The sequence below is a fragment of the Miniopterus natalensis genome, chromosome 8, assembly GCF_054644295.1.
Source record: "Miniopterus natalensis isolate mMinNat1 chromosome 8, mMinNat1.hap1, whole genome shotgun sequence".
Classification (NCBI taxonomy): domain Eukaryota; kingdom Metazoa; phylum Chordata; class Mammalia; order Chiroptera; family Miniopteridae; genus Miniopterus; species Miniopterus natalensis.
The window spans coordinates 49994392-50010104 of NC_142088.1; the positions used below are offsets into that span (position 1 = coordinate 49994392).

General features: G+C 34.2%; 1 protein-coding gene across 4 annotated transcripts in view; it reads right to left on the bottom strand.

Annotated features, from left to right (window-relative positions):
• The window catches only part of MARCHF7 (membrane associated ring-CH-type finger 7), a 42275-nt gene that overhangs the window by 12927 nt on the left and 13635 nt on the right, over nucleotides 1-15713 (bottom strand). For 2 of the 4 annotated variants that reach the window (XM_016225011.2, XM_087819820.1), the window contains 5 exons: nucleotides 14073-14237; nucleotides 9002-9197; nucleotides 7036-7203; nucleotides 4395-5496; nucleotides 1104-1273 (listed from right to left, as the gene is read on the bottom strand). In XM_016225011.2, coding sequence (XP_016080497.2) covers nucleotides 1104-1273; nucleotides 4395-5496; nucleotides 7036-7203; nucleotides 9002-9197; nucleotides 14073-14225 — 1789 coding nt within the window. In that variant the 5' untranslated portion in view covers nucleotides 14226-14237. Of the gene's footprint in view, nucleotides 1-1103; nucleotides 1274-4394; nucleotides 5497-7035; nucleotides 7204-9001; nucleotides 9198-14072; nucleotides 14238-15713 lie in introns of those variants that run through there. The other 2 variants (XM_087819823.1, XM_087819822.1) reach the window with 1 other exon arrangement.

The following is a 15713-nucleotide window of genomic DNA, read 5'->3' on the forward strand; positions in this document are numbered from 1 at the left end:
CCCTACCATTTACTCAGCTGCTCATGGCAAAAATATGGGCCTCCCTAATTGTCCCTTCTCCTTCACTCCACCACACCCAATCCACTGGAAAGTCTTATAGACGCTACCCCCAAAACATAACAAAAAGCCCACCCATTTCTACCACCTCCATTACCACCTCTTATAGGACAGATTTCTGGTTGGTTACCATAATAGATCACTACTAGTTGGCTTCCCTGCTTATACTCTTGTCCCCCTAAAATCCACTCTCCACAAAGCAGCCAAAATAGAAATAAGATAATTTCACTCCCTTGCCCTTCAGTGGCTTCCCTTCATACTGAGATAAAAATCTAACTTCAGACATTAGCTTTGAAAGGCTTGAGTGCACTAGCCCCTGCTAATCTCTCTTATTTCAATTGTATCACCCCTCTCCTTGCCCTCTAATTATACTCCAGACACACCAAGCAAGCTTCATTCAGTTCTAAATCATTGCCAGCTTCAAGTCTTTGCATTAGTCATTTCCTCTGCTGGAATGCTCTTGCCCTCATTCTGGATTAGCTAGCTCCTCTTTATTCAGTTTAAATGTCCTCACCTCAAGGCATTCCTTTAACACCCAATATTACCACCACAAGAGGAAGTGCCTTCTCTGTACTGTTTATCACTCTATAGCTCACATCTAGAACTGTGCCTGGTTTCACAACAGGCACTTAATAAACAAATGCTTCTTGTTTCTACAGTAACCTTATTATTACTGCACAACATTAGACAACAGCATAAGAAACAATAAATCTTTTTCAAGAACACATAGCTGGTAAATAATAAGTATTTTTCTTTGATCCAAAGGGATCTTACATGATATAATGGTTACCCAACAGTAACACATTATAGTTGTATTATACCTATGAAGTAAATTGTCTATTGAGTAAATGAAATATAAAAAACACTACTATAAAGTTAAGATACAAGACTAATGCTCTTGAACGTTTTTGCTTCAAATATTGATCAAGACACTTTTGGTAAGTATAAATTTAACAGTAAGTTGTAATGATTTTTTAATCAAAATACATGCATGCATCTCTTGGAAAATTTGTGAAAACAAAATATACAAAATGGTAAAAGCTTACCAGAGTTAATTTTCGCCTGTAACCACTTCTTCATACACTCTTGGTGGACATACTGCAAACTTCCTGTGCACTTGCATGGCTCTATTAGCAAGTTAGACGATGATGCAGCTGCCATCTGACAAATTCTACATAAGTCACCTTCTTCTTCTTCAGAGTCCTCTAAAAGGAGGCTGGAAAAGAAGGCACATTTCCTAAACAGAGCTATCAAAACTGATCCTGGTTGATCATTTCCAGTCATACATAATCCCAAACAATATCTTTTTTTGTTATTTCTACTTACTCTGTCTCTGGTTAGGGGAAAAAAACCAACAACAATAATAAACTACTACTACCTACCATGAAAAACCATAAACAATGAAAATTAAAAGTATAATAAATATTTTAAAGTTAAATAAAATAAGCTATCCTATTACTTACCTTCAAATGACTTAAGTAATTTTGTCTTTGGTACTACAGTTTTAAGTTACATATTTTTCACAATCACAAGTATCCCTGAGAGATTTTAATTTCTGCAATATCATAGACTACTTCAATCCCACCCAATCCCCATCTCCCAAAAAACTTTTAAAACAACTTGAATGACTTAAACAAATATCGACTAGTGACTTCTCATTTACATGCTGTGAGAGCAATATATATGTTCAAACTGATAAGCTTTTTGTATTAAATCACAGTAAAAAACAAAAGATTTTAAAATTCTCCATTTCCCCCATCTCCAGCAATGTTATTAAATCATCTTGATTTATAAAAGAGTAGGCTTTTAAGTGTGAAGCAGTTTCCATTAACCTATGTACTCAATAGGTCAACATGTAGAATAACAGCTATATAAGAAATTAATTTTTTGTTAAAATCCCTATTGGCTTAGCATGAAAGAGGTATTCAGTATATTGGTTACAATGAATGCTAAATGTTACTGAAATAAAATCTGGATTATATGGGTCCCCAATAAATTTAGCAATAGATGTGTGGAGAGAGGAGTAAGTATACAGCTGTTAGGTAACGTCCATGCCCTGGCTTGAAGTATGACCTCAACCATAAATCTGTTTTACCTTTAGATTTAACTTTCTACAGTTTACTGTTTCTGTTATTCCTAACTTGGGAGATTCAATTTTTTACATTATTATAGTACTCCTCCCCTTATCTGCGGGGGATACATTCCAAGATCCCCAGTAAATGCTTCAAACCACAGATAGTACCAAACCCTATATTTATTATGTTTTTCCTATACATACATATCTGTGATAGTTTAATTTATAAATTAAGCACAATAAGAGATTAACAACTAAAATAAAATTTATGAATTATTTACTTCTGGAATTTTCCATTTAATATTTTTGGAACATAGTTGACTACAGGTAACTAAAACCATGAAAAGCGAACTGCATGTAAGAGGGAACTACTCTAATTTAAATGTACAGTATCTTAAAATCCTTGTGAGCAAAAAATATAATAAAGGAATACACACACACAAACTCTTGGAAAACCACCAAGAAATGCCTCTTTTTAAAATAGACAGGGTGGTGCTGGCTTAATTTGTTTCTGTCTGGAAACCACTAACTGTAATGCTTTGCCAGCTGCTTACACCACTGTACTCAAATTAACCTAACTTGAGCACAGGAAATAGTTGTAATAGTTACAACTATATTGCTCAGTAGACAGCTTGCAATCAGAGAAAGTTGCTACAATAATGTTAAAATTAATACTATCAGGGTGGAGAGTAAATCTTTCTCCAAGCAAGGAAAAACCAGAAATTTCAAAAGCAGGAAGAGAACAGTAACATGGAACAATTTGTCCTATATAAGGAAAAATGGGAATATCATAGCCCAGTGCCCAACATCTCAGAAAGCGTGTGAAGATCCCTTTATCCTCAGAATTAGATTTGAATGTATTTCTTCTTAAAAGTACCAAAAAAAATCTAAAATGAGATTGAACCTCAGTCTCCTGGATCCTAGGTCGATGCTCAACCATTGAGCCACACCAGCTGGCAGGAACAAATTTTAGATATCAATGTTATAAAAAGCCTAAAAATGATAGTACAGCTATGCTCCCCCCAAATTCCATTACATCAGGCCTTTATGAACAAGCAAAAACAAAACACTCTACAACCTCAGATTTACATTAGTCTATTCTTCCTACAAGTATATTTTACATGTACTAACCTATCCCATTTTCTCATTAAGTTACTAAATGGAAAAACTAAGTAACTATACTAAGATGACAAAATAATCAAGTTGGTTCTAAAATCTCTGATCTTTCATCTTTTCACTTTTACCTGAGATTTTTAAGCCAACTTCAACTATAAAAAGTATTTCATTTGTATAGAGGTTTTTAGAAGTCTGAAATTTGCCCAGCCAGTGTTGCTCAGTGGTTGAACCTTGACCTAGGAACCAAGAGGTCATGGTTTGATTTCCAGTCAGGGTACGTGGCCAGGTCTCAGGCTCAATCCCCAGTAGGGGGCATGCAGGACGCAGCTGATCAATGATATTTCTCTCACTGATGTTTGTATCTCTCTCTCCCTTCCTCTCTCTCTAAAAATGGATAAAAATGTATTTTTTTAAAAAGCCTGAAATTTAAGCTGGTCTATCAAATAGTCACAATATATAAAGAATATTCAGTATATACTTGGGACTTCCAAAAACAAAAATGCGTACAAATAATTTTACGTTCAAAAGATGTGAGGTGAGAATTACAAATAGTACATAAATCATCATCTCAATAATCCATAACCACTTGGGCCTCCTTAGGAATCCAATTTACCACTAGTTTACCAAGGCAAGAGATTAAGATTTTTATCTCTGTGTGAATCTGTATCCAAAGCTTTTTAAAAATAATCTTTAGATTATCTCTTAATGTAGTAGACACCCTACCTGTCTACCTCCATTATTAATTCTCATCCGTTTTACCTCTAAGTAAAAGGAAACATCAATGCTAACGTCTTACTGTAAATTTCAAGGGAACAAATTTTACTTTATTTTAATATATCTTTATTGATTTCAGAGAGAGGAAGGGAGAGGGGGAGAGAGAGAGGGAAACATTAATGATGAGTCATCACTGATCAGCTGCCTCGTGCACACCCGACTGGGGATCGAGCCCTCAACCCGGGCATGTGCCCTGACCAGGAATCGAACCTCAATCTCCTGGATCCTAGGTTGATGCTCAACTGCTGAGCCACACTTGGCCAGTGGGAACAAATTCTAGATATCAATGTTATAAGAACCCTGAAATTTTAAAAATACTTTTTTTTCTAATCTGCTCTTGCTTTATGGGCTTAAGACAGGTATTCAAATTTACCTCTCTTTTATTTTCTGTAGTTTTTCTGGGTCTCTTGAAGGTGCACTTTTAGTTTTATCACTTTTTCCATCAGATGAACTCCAACCTGAAGGAATAATATCTACAGTGATCATGACATTATCGGTCAAATTATTTCCAAGTGTTGGGGGGACTGCAAATCGAAATAAGGAACCAGGAAGGATCCCTGTCATTCCTGTGTTTCTTCCACTGTGAACAGATTCTGATGTGGAGCCACCTATAGCAGCACTGCTCGATGCTGCAGGTGCTTGTGATCTGTTGGCAGCAGCCCCAAGGGGATCACTTTGTGCTTCCAGGTGAACTACTTCATTTGATTCTCTTCTAAAAATACGGTGAGATCGAGATGGTATATCAGGAGTGGGTATCCTTGAAGATTCATCTCGTCCTTCTCGCCTCCTTCTAGAGAACAAAGGTGTGCATCTATTTCTAAGTGAGGAAGATAACCATGGTCCTGTATTTCTACCTTCAGATTCTTGGATAAAATTTTCTGAATCTTGTTCAGAGCTATGATTTTGGCTAAGAGATGACAAACCCCATCTTCGCCTAAGAAATCGAAATCCCTGAGAAGCTTCCGATGCCCTATTATCAGGATCAGAAGCTGATGCTGCATTACGAGACTGTGAAGCTGTCGAGGTTCTTGGAGAAACATAAGAATTTTCAGAACTCAATGATCTTGTATTTAAGGACTCCTGACTAGACCTTCGCGAAAAAAAAGTAGATGACATACTAGAAGCTATACGTGACAGCAATCTCCTGGTCGTACGTCTACCTTCATTGTCAGAAGATTCTTGAAATGATCTTTGAGATGAACCAACCCTATCTGAATTGCTCATGGTTGAGGTTTCACCTCTATTTGAAATATAAGAAAATCCAGGCTGTGTATTGCTTTGGGGAGACTCCAATTCTCTTGGAGAAAAATTTGATCTTAAAGAATTTCTACTAGAGTCCCTAGAACATGGCATGATCTGACGTTCAGAAGGCATTTGGTGGTTTGTGGATGATGTATTCAATTGTAAAGTGCTCACGGAGTTCTCTTTTGGTCTTGCTCCCTGTGAATATGAAGAAGGAACTCTGTCTTGAACATCTGTTTTTGAAAGAAAGAAAAAATAACCAATTACATGAAATAATTTGACTATTACTAAAATTTGCATTTATTAACAACTGATTACTGTCAAAATGAAACACTGGTTTCAAACTGAATACTGCTACATTATAGCTACACAGCTTAACTATTATTATAGGGGAAAAAACATAAATGTGCTTCTCTTTCTATACCTTTGGTGAAACCCAGCACTTCTGTATAAAGTAAACATTACAAACTAAAAAGAAATGACAGCTTATGAGAGGCAAACATCAATCTACCAACTTGATGAAGGTAAAACTGTTGAATCTGCTGATCAGAAATCGATGTGGTAGAATATCTAACATTTAAACAAATAAGGAATTTTAAATGTGCCAAATAATTCAATGTAAATGACTCTTATAAAAATAAAAGCAAAATAATCCTAGGGAGACAGTGTTTGGCACATTTTTCTTACTGTGAAGTACAAAGGTTATGGCAAACTCTGCTAACAGCTAAAAGTTTCTCCAAATTTTTTCCCCCTTCAAGGTAACAGCAGTGGTTCTTATCCCTGGTTACTCATCTAATAAACCTTTGCTTTTTAATACTGTCTGGGAGCTATGAGTCAGAACAAAGTCCTGAAATCTAAAATTTTAAAAGTACACCACTGGTGGTTCTAAACTTCAAAGGGAAGAGAAATACTATGTCATTCCTTTATAAAGAATACTTCTCCATACACCTAGTTTAAAAGCTAGATTACTACTGTGTTAATACATGCAGCCTCATGAAAGGATAAACTATTAGGGGCTAAATCTATTCTACTCTGTACTTTTATACTCCCAAATCTAGAAGCTATTGATACTATCCACTAATGGCCATCCATTAAAAGCCAAGCAAACAAAAAGATACTTTCATTTGTCTTAAATAAACCAAAGACTTGCCCCAATACGATTAAAGTAAATTAAACTTTAAAAACAAATTTATCTTCTATGTAAATCAAACTCCACTTTTGCCTGCTATATTTGTCTACTTTAATTAGCACTTTTTATTTTCAGTTACTTAGTACTATTGTTCTAATGGTATTTATGTTTGAAAAGCTTAAGCTTATGTGCACTGACAAACAGTGTGGGTATTTCAACTAAATGAAAACAAAGGCACATTCATGTTATATTAAGGTAATTCTAAACTGTCTTAAAATGGTGATATCAAGCTCTAGTTGGCTCAGAATTTAAATATAATTAGTTACACATTACACTACATAAGGCAAATTATACTGGAATATACAAGAATTATTTAGTATACTCCATGACATATACATTCTTAAAAGGAAAGAGCAAGTAAAAAATTTACTGGCAGACAGAATCTGGACAGTCATGTACATTTATTTTAAATTGTTTTCATTTTTAAAAGCAAAACAACAAATAAAGTATACTAGGAAACATTAAACTACCTTGAACATAAGATTCACTTCATTTATTCTTTCGTACTGTAATTTTAGTAATATAAAGAGGAAAATATAACATTATTAGATAAGTTATATATAACAATACAGTTTATACATACATGATGAAGTTGTGAAATCACCACTTCGGTGACTATAATCCATAAGATTACTAATGGAGGAATCTGTTCTCCTCTCTAAATCTCTCCTCTCTCTCATTAATTCATTTCCAAATGATCCAAGTACCACTGATGAAGATCTGGGAACTTGACTATGCCTCCAAGAAGAATCTTAAAATAATCAAAGAAGTTTTAATTCAGAGAAAGCTTTTAAGGTTTCTGATGACAAAAAAAAAAAATCTTTCATATTACACAGGGAGGCTGGATTTATTACAGAAATCCTTATAGTTACACAGTTGTAATCAGAAAAAAATTTAGCAAAACATAAAATTATTCACTAAAAGAACTCATCACTTATAAAATTATTTCCTACTAAAACACATTCTTCTCTAACACTAAACTCTATTCCTATCCATGATACCAATGTCTCAATAGTTCTCTAGCAGATCATACAATATAGACATGATGTAAAATGATTACAGAACAAAAATGCAAAAGCTTGCCAAAGAATGCAGAATTTCATGAGAACATAATGAAAGTGATGTTGGAAAACAGCCAAAATCACAATCAAAGTCATCTTGTAACATAAGGCTATGTAATATTTATCAGAACTATCACTGCCACCACACTTGGTTCATTCCTATTCAAGAAGTAATGCATGAATGCAATTATAATCTAAATTTTGTTAGATATGATTTCATTTAAAAATAAATTAAGTCTCGCCTGGCCGGGCGTGGCTCAGCAGTTAAGCATCGACCTAGGATCCAGGCGATCAGGGTTTGATTCCCGGTCAGGGCACATGCCCGGGTTGCGGGCTGCGGCCGATCAATGACTCACTCATCATTGATGTTTCTAGCTCTCTCTCTCCCTCTCCTTCCCTCTCTCTGAAATCAATAAAGATATATTAAAAAAAAAAAATTAAGTCTCAAAACCTTTCCCCTTTACTATTTACCTTGAAATTTTGGTTCTTCCTCGCCTAGTCCCAATAGCCTTAATAATTCCTCTTCATTAAGGAAAACGGCCCAGAGTATTTAATGCTACGCCTTCACAGAGCAGAGGAGAACAAAAATATCTGCACAGTGGTGTTTGTCTACAAAGTTAAGGTCTGCTCTTACCCACCACACTATTTTTAATATCCTTCAGATGGGTAGTGTCTTTCCCAATGGCGGTCCTGCCTATTAAAATAAAAAGGAATCGCTTACACTAATTCAATTGATAATACATATGCACTTCAAGAATTTTATCTCCTATTGTGTCATCACCAGTTCTGTCTCAAAACTATTACAGGCATTGGACAGTGTTTCACTTGAAGAGGAGTAAAGTGAGGAGGGAGCCTCCTGCCCTCTCAACAAAAGATCTTTTCAACTTAGGCAACAAATATGTCTGTCAGTACAAAATACCAAGCATAAAGCTTTATGGATAAGCCATCTAAATCCCAGAATGATTAAGTGACTTATTCAATGCCATACATCTAATTAGAGGGCTAAGATCATGGCTTTTTAATTCCTAGTATAAAACTCCTAGTAGAATACCACCAACTATTTTTTAAATAATTTTTATATTTTCTGAAAATAAATATATACCACAATGTTTCTCATTTACAAAAGATATGCTTTGGAAATATTTAAAGCCTACTTTAGAAAAATAGGCTTTCCTAGTAACAAAAAATTTACCTCCTATAACATGTCACTTTTACCAATTTGATCACCATACATTTTCAGCTATTCTAATTAAAATCTGTTAATATCCTGTTTGTGTAAAACATTTGTACCAAATTTAGAACAAAAATTCAAAATGAAGAGTTAATTTCAATTCTAGCACTAACTTAAGGTAAGATGTTGGAAACTCCACTACATTTCTGACCCCACTGTCTTACATGTGCTCTATTTGCTTAATATATTATGTCTTGGGAAAAGGGCTTTAGTCCAAAATACATATAGTGTAACTCTTACATAAATTTAATTCTTACCTGATACTGCATTTAAACCATGTCCAACATTTCTCCCAGCTGAGGTAGATGTACAGTTTGTACAGGAAAGTTTAGGTCTTTTTGAATCATGATCCCGTTGCTGGTTTTGTGATCTTGAGCGTGCGCCCTGAGTTACCTCAGATTCACTATACCATGTAGACTGAAATGGAGATGCAGATGCTGATGCAGATGTAGACTGTTAAGTTTAAAAAAAAAAAATTTTTTAAAGAAACAACAAAATGCTTGCATTCAATATTAAACTTAATAAATCTGAATTAGATTAATTCTTCTACGTAACAACTGGCAAGGAAATACTTAAGAGCAAAACTTTATCCACTTTGCTTTCCTGGTGTAATATTTCAACTTTCTGAGGAACCTGTTTCCTGTTCGTAGAGGTGAATGGAATGCCACAACAGACATTAATATATACATTTATTGTGAACATTCTACTATGAAAATAAGATTTTTCAAGTAATAAAAAAATGTATCCTGAATCTACTGCTCACTGTTAGGAATACAGTCATACAATGGAATCTCTTCATCAGTGAAGCAAGAAATAGGTTAAAAAAAAAAAAAAAAAAGCACATATTTTAAAACTCTTAGCTCAAGGTTTTCTCTATTAACATAAACATAAGAGCACAAAATAAAACAACCCTAAACACAAAAGTCATTCACAATGTACAAACTATTTTACTTCTTCCTAATTCCTTAATTGGTTAGGCAGTATATCCAGTATAATGCCTAAAAAGAGAAAAGATTAGCTTGTCTCCTTAAAATATAGGTTTAAATAACATAATATTCCAACCACAATTACAGAAATTGTCCTTTTATTTTACAAGTTTTCCTTCATTGTAAAGTTGAGAAAGACACACAGTCTAAGGAAGTACAATTGGCATACAATCCTAAATTCCTTGGAGACACGTAAGACTAAAATAAAAGTTAGTTCTAAGGAAAAGAAAGGAAAAAACATTTTATAATAATTTTAACATGTATGTGGCAAATAGTTCATTTTATTAAAGAATCTTAAAAAAGAAAAACAATGTTCTTTTAAGTGTTACAGTTTGAGCCATAAATTCAGTCTATGTTAATCTAACATTCACATGATAAACATAAGACCCCAAATAATGTGCACCATCAAAGAGTTCTAGAGTACAGATAACAAACAATAAATAATTATAATATAAATAAGGCTACAATAGGAGGTATGTTCAAAGTTTTACAGAAAAGAGAAAGCCTAACTATGCCTGAGGGAAAGCAGGAGAGACCAAGAAAACCCAAAACCTAAGTCCACACAGAAACTTGCACATAAATGTTAATAGCAACATTATTCCTAATAGTTAAAAGGTGGAAACCACCTGCATGTCCATCAGTGGATGAATGGATAAAAATGCACAATTATCCATACAAATATTATTCATCCATAAAAGGAATGAAGTACTGATGATATATACTACAACACAGAATAACCCTAAAAACATGCTAAGTAAAAGAATCTAGTCACAAAAGACTTTATAGCCTGTTTTCCACTCATGTATATGAAACTCAAAACAAGAAAGTAGATTAAAGGTTGCTTACTGCTGAGGTGTAGTGATAGCTAAAGGATCTGGGTTATTTTTTTTCCTGAGGTGATAAAAAGGTTCTAAAACTGACTGTGGTGATGGTTTGCACAAGTCTGTAAGTATACAAAAACCACTGAATTGTACACTTCAAATGGGCAAATCATATGGTATGCGACATAACTTGTTAAAGATGTTCTTTAAAGAAAGAACTTTAACAAGTGCTACAAATACAAACCAATGTTACCCACTAAACAGTGCTTAGTCCTGAAAAATTATATCATTTACAATAATGGAACAGAGTCCAGAATAAAATGCTCATCCTTGACTCCTCACTTCTATCAATCAATGCCTTGACTGTGATGACTAAGTCCTGCTTTAAATTCTCCAGACCAAAATTACTTTAGCCACACGTAAACACCCAGAACTTTGATTTCTTCTGTTTTAAATGTTCATGTGCTGGAGAGTATCCATTACCACACTAAGGTGGAAGTCTTACCTAGTTTCTATTAAGAGTAAGATTCTAGTTCTCAATTTTCTTAAAAAAGACATTAGCTGATTTAAGAATTTATATCTCAACCCCCCTTTCCCCAAGGTTTGATATCCCTGGATCACAACAGACTACCAGAAAGTTAGTATTTAGTACCAGAAAGTTAATATTTAGATCACTCTGTTGCTGCTTTACAAAACTGCTTTCATTAAACTGTACACTTTTGTATCATGTCCTTTGCTTTCACTGAGGTTTACCAAGAAACAGTTTCACTAAACTAGGTATATACACTTATAGGATAAATACTACATGGAGACAGTCCACTATATCCCTTTCAGACCAGAGTGTCAAGTGTTGCTTCCCTTGAGAAATTATTTCTTTTCCTTATGAACAAAAGACCTTATAAAGCTGGTCCTGTTTCCCTGTGATCTTCCTGGAGCCCAAACCAAGAGTCCATGTTTAACTTTAAAACACTGCAGGGCTTATGAAGCCTATCGATGTGATAACCTTGACCCACTCAGTATTTGATCTGTGTTTTTCCTGATTCCATTTTTAAAAATTATTTTCATTTACTTATCTGTGTACACATGTATTTATTTCCATGGGAGGTAGTCTTGTAGTAGATAAGGACACACACATAAAAAGTTAAACACTACTAGTTCTTTTAATTCTTTAGAAAACATAACTATTCAAATATGCCATGGTATTGAGTTCTGCAATAGTTGATCTACAAACTAGAAAGGATGTCAACAACTGAAAAAAGTACCTAGAACCTCATAAAAAGCCTACTACTTTATTATTTCACATTGAAAGTAATCACTCTCAACAAAGCAAAACGAGAAAATAAAATGGAATTAGTTGCTTAAATTACAGAAAATACAAAAAAGTAACAAACAATTCCACATTCACAGAATACTCCCAAATGTTTTACTTTCAACAGTTTAATAGGAAATAATATTTTCTTAATCCTCACCTAAGGATATTTTTTCCATTGCTTTTTCAGAGAGAGTGGGAGGGAGGGAGTGCGAGGAGGGGAGAGAGAAAGAGAAACATCGATTTGAGAGAAACACATTGATTGGTTGCTTCCTGCTTGTGCTCTGACCTGGGCCAGAGATTGAGCCCGAAACCATGGTAGTACCCTTGTCCAGAATTGAACCTGGGGCCCGGCCTTTCAGTCCATGGGATGAACCTCTAACTACTGAGCCAAACTGGCTAGGGCAGAAATAAATTTCCTATTTAAAATATCTAAAATTCTACTTACTGTTACCAAAGAAATGAGATGATCATAGTTTTCAACCATTCAAATTGTAACAAAAATTCAAACATGGACTAACAGAAATATCAGCAAGATTAACAACAGAGGCAACCCAGCTTACAAATGGCTAAGAAACAAAAGATATTTAGCAAATCAATTGTTCGGAACTTAGAACCTCAATTTCCCCAAAGAAGAAACAATGCTATCCAGAAGTCTTACAGATTCTTAAGCTCAGGCACATTATTTAGTAATCATGTGATTTTCTGAGGAAAATCACTCTTCTTTCCAGACTTCAGATCCTTATTTTATGAAATGACACAGGTATGTGTCCTATTTAAGTAAAATTCAAAGTGGAAAATGTTTATAAAATGTCAAGCACTATATAAATATAAGGTGCTTCCGTATTATTTAATCTATAACTCAAATTATAATTTAAAAATGTAAACAACCTGACTAAATATGGAAAATGAAAGATATAAAGTAACTTGCCCAGGTTCACATAGCTATTAGTGGAGCAATACTCCAGTCCAGGCTATATATAGTCTGGTTTCAGAGTTTTGTTGTTCCTAAGAAGCTGTATGAATACTCAGACAAACACAAGAAAACAAATTTCTATAAATAGAGGGGGGGGGGAATACTTCTGTGCTCTTAATAAGTCACATCATTTAATCCACAACATTTCCATAGGATACAAAAGATGTGTACCTCTGACAAACATACACTTGTCTACCAACAAAATTAAAAAAACAACACACACAATATCAATTAACATTGAAAATGAGAACAAGTAAACAGTTCATGTAAAGTTTATGAGCGTGTATGTAGATATGGACATTTTAGAGAATTATTTTTTACTTCAGTCTTTCTCTGAATATTTTACAAAATGCTTATTACTGTGCTGAAATATTTTTATATAACTGCTACACACTACATCACGGGATATATAAATACTTAAGACAGAAATTTTCACTAAAGAATTCTCTTAAGATTTAGTTATGTAAAAACCAGACTTTAGCAAATCACACGTGATTTAATTAGGTGTTCAGCCAATAATGCAATAAATTTAAATTTAAAACACAAGATAAATTGCTCTAAACTTAAACCATGCCATCTGAGATTTATAGCTTTATACTACAACTACTGTGCTATAATCCTAATAAACCTTTCCAAAAACCAGTGCTGCAGTCTTAAGGAAAATTAGCTATTAAGAGTAGCATGTGTAGCTTTATGTAAATTATGAATCAGTGCAGTCATTACAAACCATAAAAAAACCCAAAAGTCGTCTAAAAGCAAAATATTTAGATGTCATATTGCAAAAAAACAAAACAAAAACCACTTAACAATAATTATTCCACTGCTGCCTTGTATACTCACAGAGGAAAGTCAGATAAATGAATGTAACATTAAAAAAAAGATGCAATTTTTGGTTCTTTGACAAAGTCACCCACACTGATTAACTTAAATTCATACTTAGAGTAATACCTATTTTTTAAGTAAAAAGGTTTCCAAGTCTTTGGAAAGTATGATCATTTTATATAAGATCACAATCCCTCATTCATAATTCTAAAGTCCAAGAAGTTTGAAAAACATAAGTTTTTGCTACTTGCTATGAACAATCATTCATTTTGCTGCAGACATAGTAAGTTTTGATGCCTCAAATTCAGCTGAGCGTTTTCTAAACATACTCTGTTACCTAAAATCTAAAAGACAAACATGGCCCCAAGGATTTTGAAAAAGAGACTGTACATATATTCCAAATTAAGATGTTACCTGATATTCAGAATCCAGTCTAAACGAAGAGTCTCTCGAGTGATAGGTATCATTTAAACTACTTCCTCTGCTTCCAGACATCATCCTAGCACTTAAAGAGCTGGGGGATTGAACAGAAATTCTTCTTGGAATCCTTGAAGGTTTAGACTCCATTCTTAAGGTTTCCTGTGAAAAGCAAATTTTGATTAATTGCCTTTGGGAAAACATGCAGCTCAAATCAAAAATTACCCATGCAAATTATCATGTATCTACCATGATAAATTATAAAACTATCATCACCCTTCTTCTACAAGGCAGAAGTCTAAAGTGTATCAAGGTTCCCTACTGTCCATAAAACGAAGCACACATAGTAAAAGTGAGATGAGGAACTAAGGTTTGTTGTTTCCAGAGCCTCGGCTCTTTTCCTTACTAAATTTCGTCTCCATAAAAAAATTCCTACACGAAGTTGCCCTTGATTTTCTTGCTATTCCTATCTATTATTGGTGTTCAATATTCATACCATGAACATTAGCTATATTGTACTATTTGTACACTCCTTAACACAATATGCTCTCACAGGCCTTTGTATGTGCCTGAAAAATCTACACAATCCCCATTTGATTACTGGTCATGGTCTAAAAATGAGCACTTTTCTTTTTGTGCCCCTACTTTACACATAGTTTTATGTATCATACTACCTTATGCTTCAGTTATTTGTTTTCCTATATATCTCCCCTTCTCAAAGTGAAAATCATTTCTAGGATTTCTTCATTAGACATTCCTCTCAACCTATGCCAAGAGACACCATAGCTACACCTAACTTTTAACTATATATAAATGAAAGCATACAATATGTACTCTTTTATGTCTGGTTTTATTTGCTCAACATTGTATTTGTGAGATTCATTCGTGTTGTTTCATGCAGTTTTAAGTTCACTCCAATTGGTTTATATAATATTCCACTGTATCAATACACAGAATTTATTTGGCCATTCTACTGTGGATGGACACTGGACTGTTTCCAGTTTTAAGCTATTACAATAATGCTGTTATCAAGAGAACTTTTATAACTTAAAACACACACACGTTTAAGTTTCATAGGGAAAAGATTTACAATGAGGCCCCTGGTTAACTGAGATGCCACCAGTCTTGAGAGTAGAAGTAAAATGAGGACAAAAGCAGCAAATAAAAAGAAATCACAATAATCTCTTCAACTTCTCCCAGTTACCAACTTTCAAGGTCAAAAATCATTCCTTTATTATCCTGGAAGTGGAAACAGAAGCACTTCACTTACCTGATGTGCAACTTAGATAAGGTATATTTGCTTTACTAAAATATTCAAATTTAGCCCAGCCAGTATGGCTCACTGGTTGAGAGTCAACCCATGAACCAGAAGGTCACAGTTCAATTCTGGTCAGGGCACATGCCCGGGTTACAGGCTTGATCCCCAGTAGGGTCATGAATGATTCTCTCTCCTCATCGATGTTTCTATCGCTCTCTCCCTCTCCCTCCCCCTCTCTGAAATTAATAAAAACAAAACAAAATTCAAATTTAAACATTTAAGTTAAAAACACCTCATTCATTTTCAGCATGTAACCTCATTATCAACTAATTCTTGGATCACTCACATCTTTCTACTTGAAAAATTACTACAAAAGAATT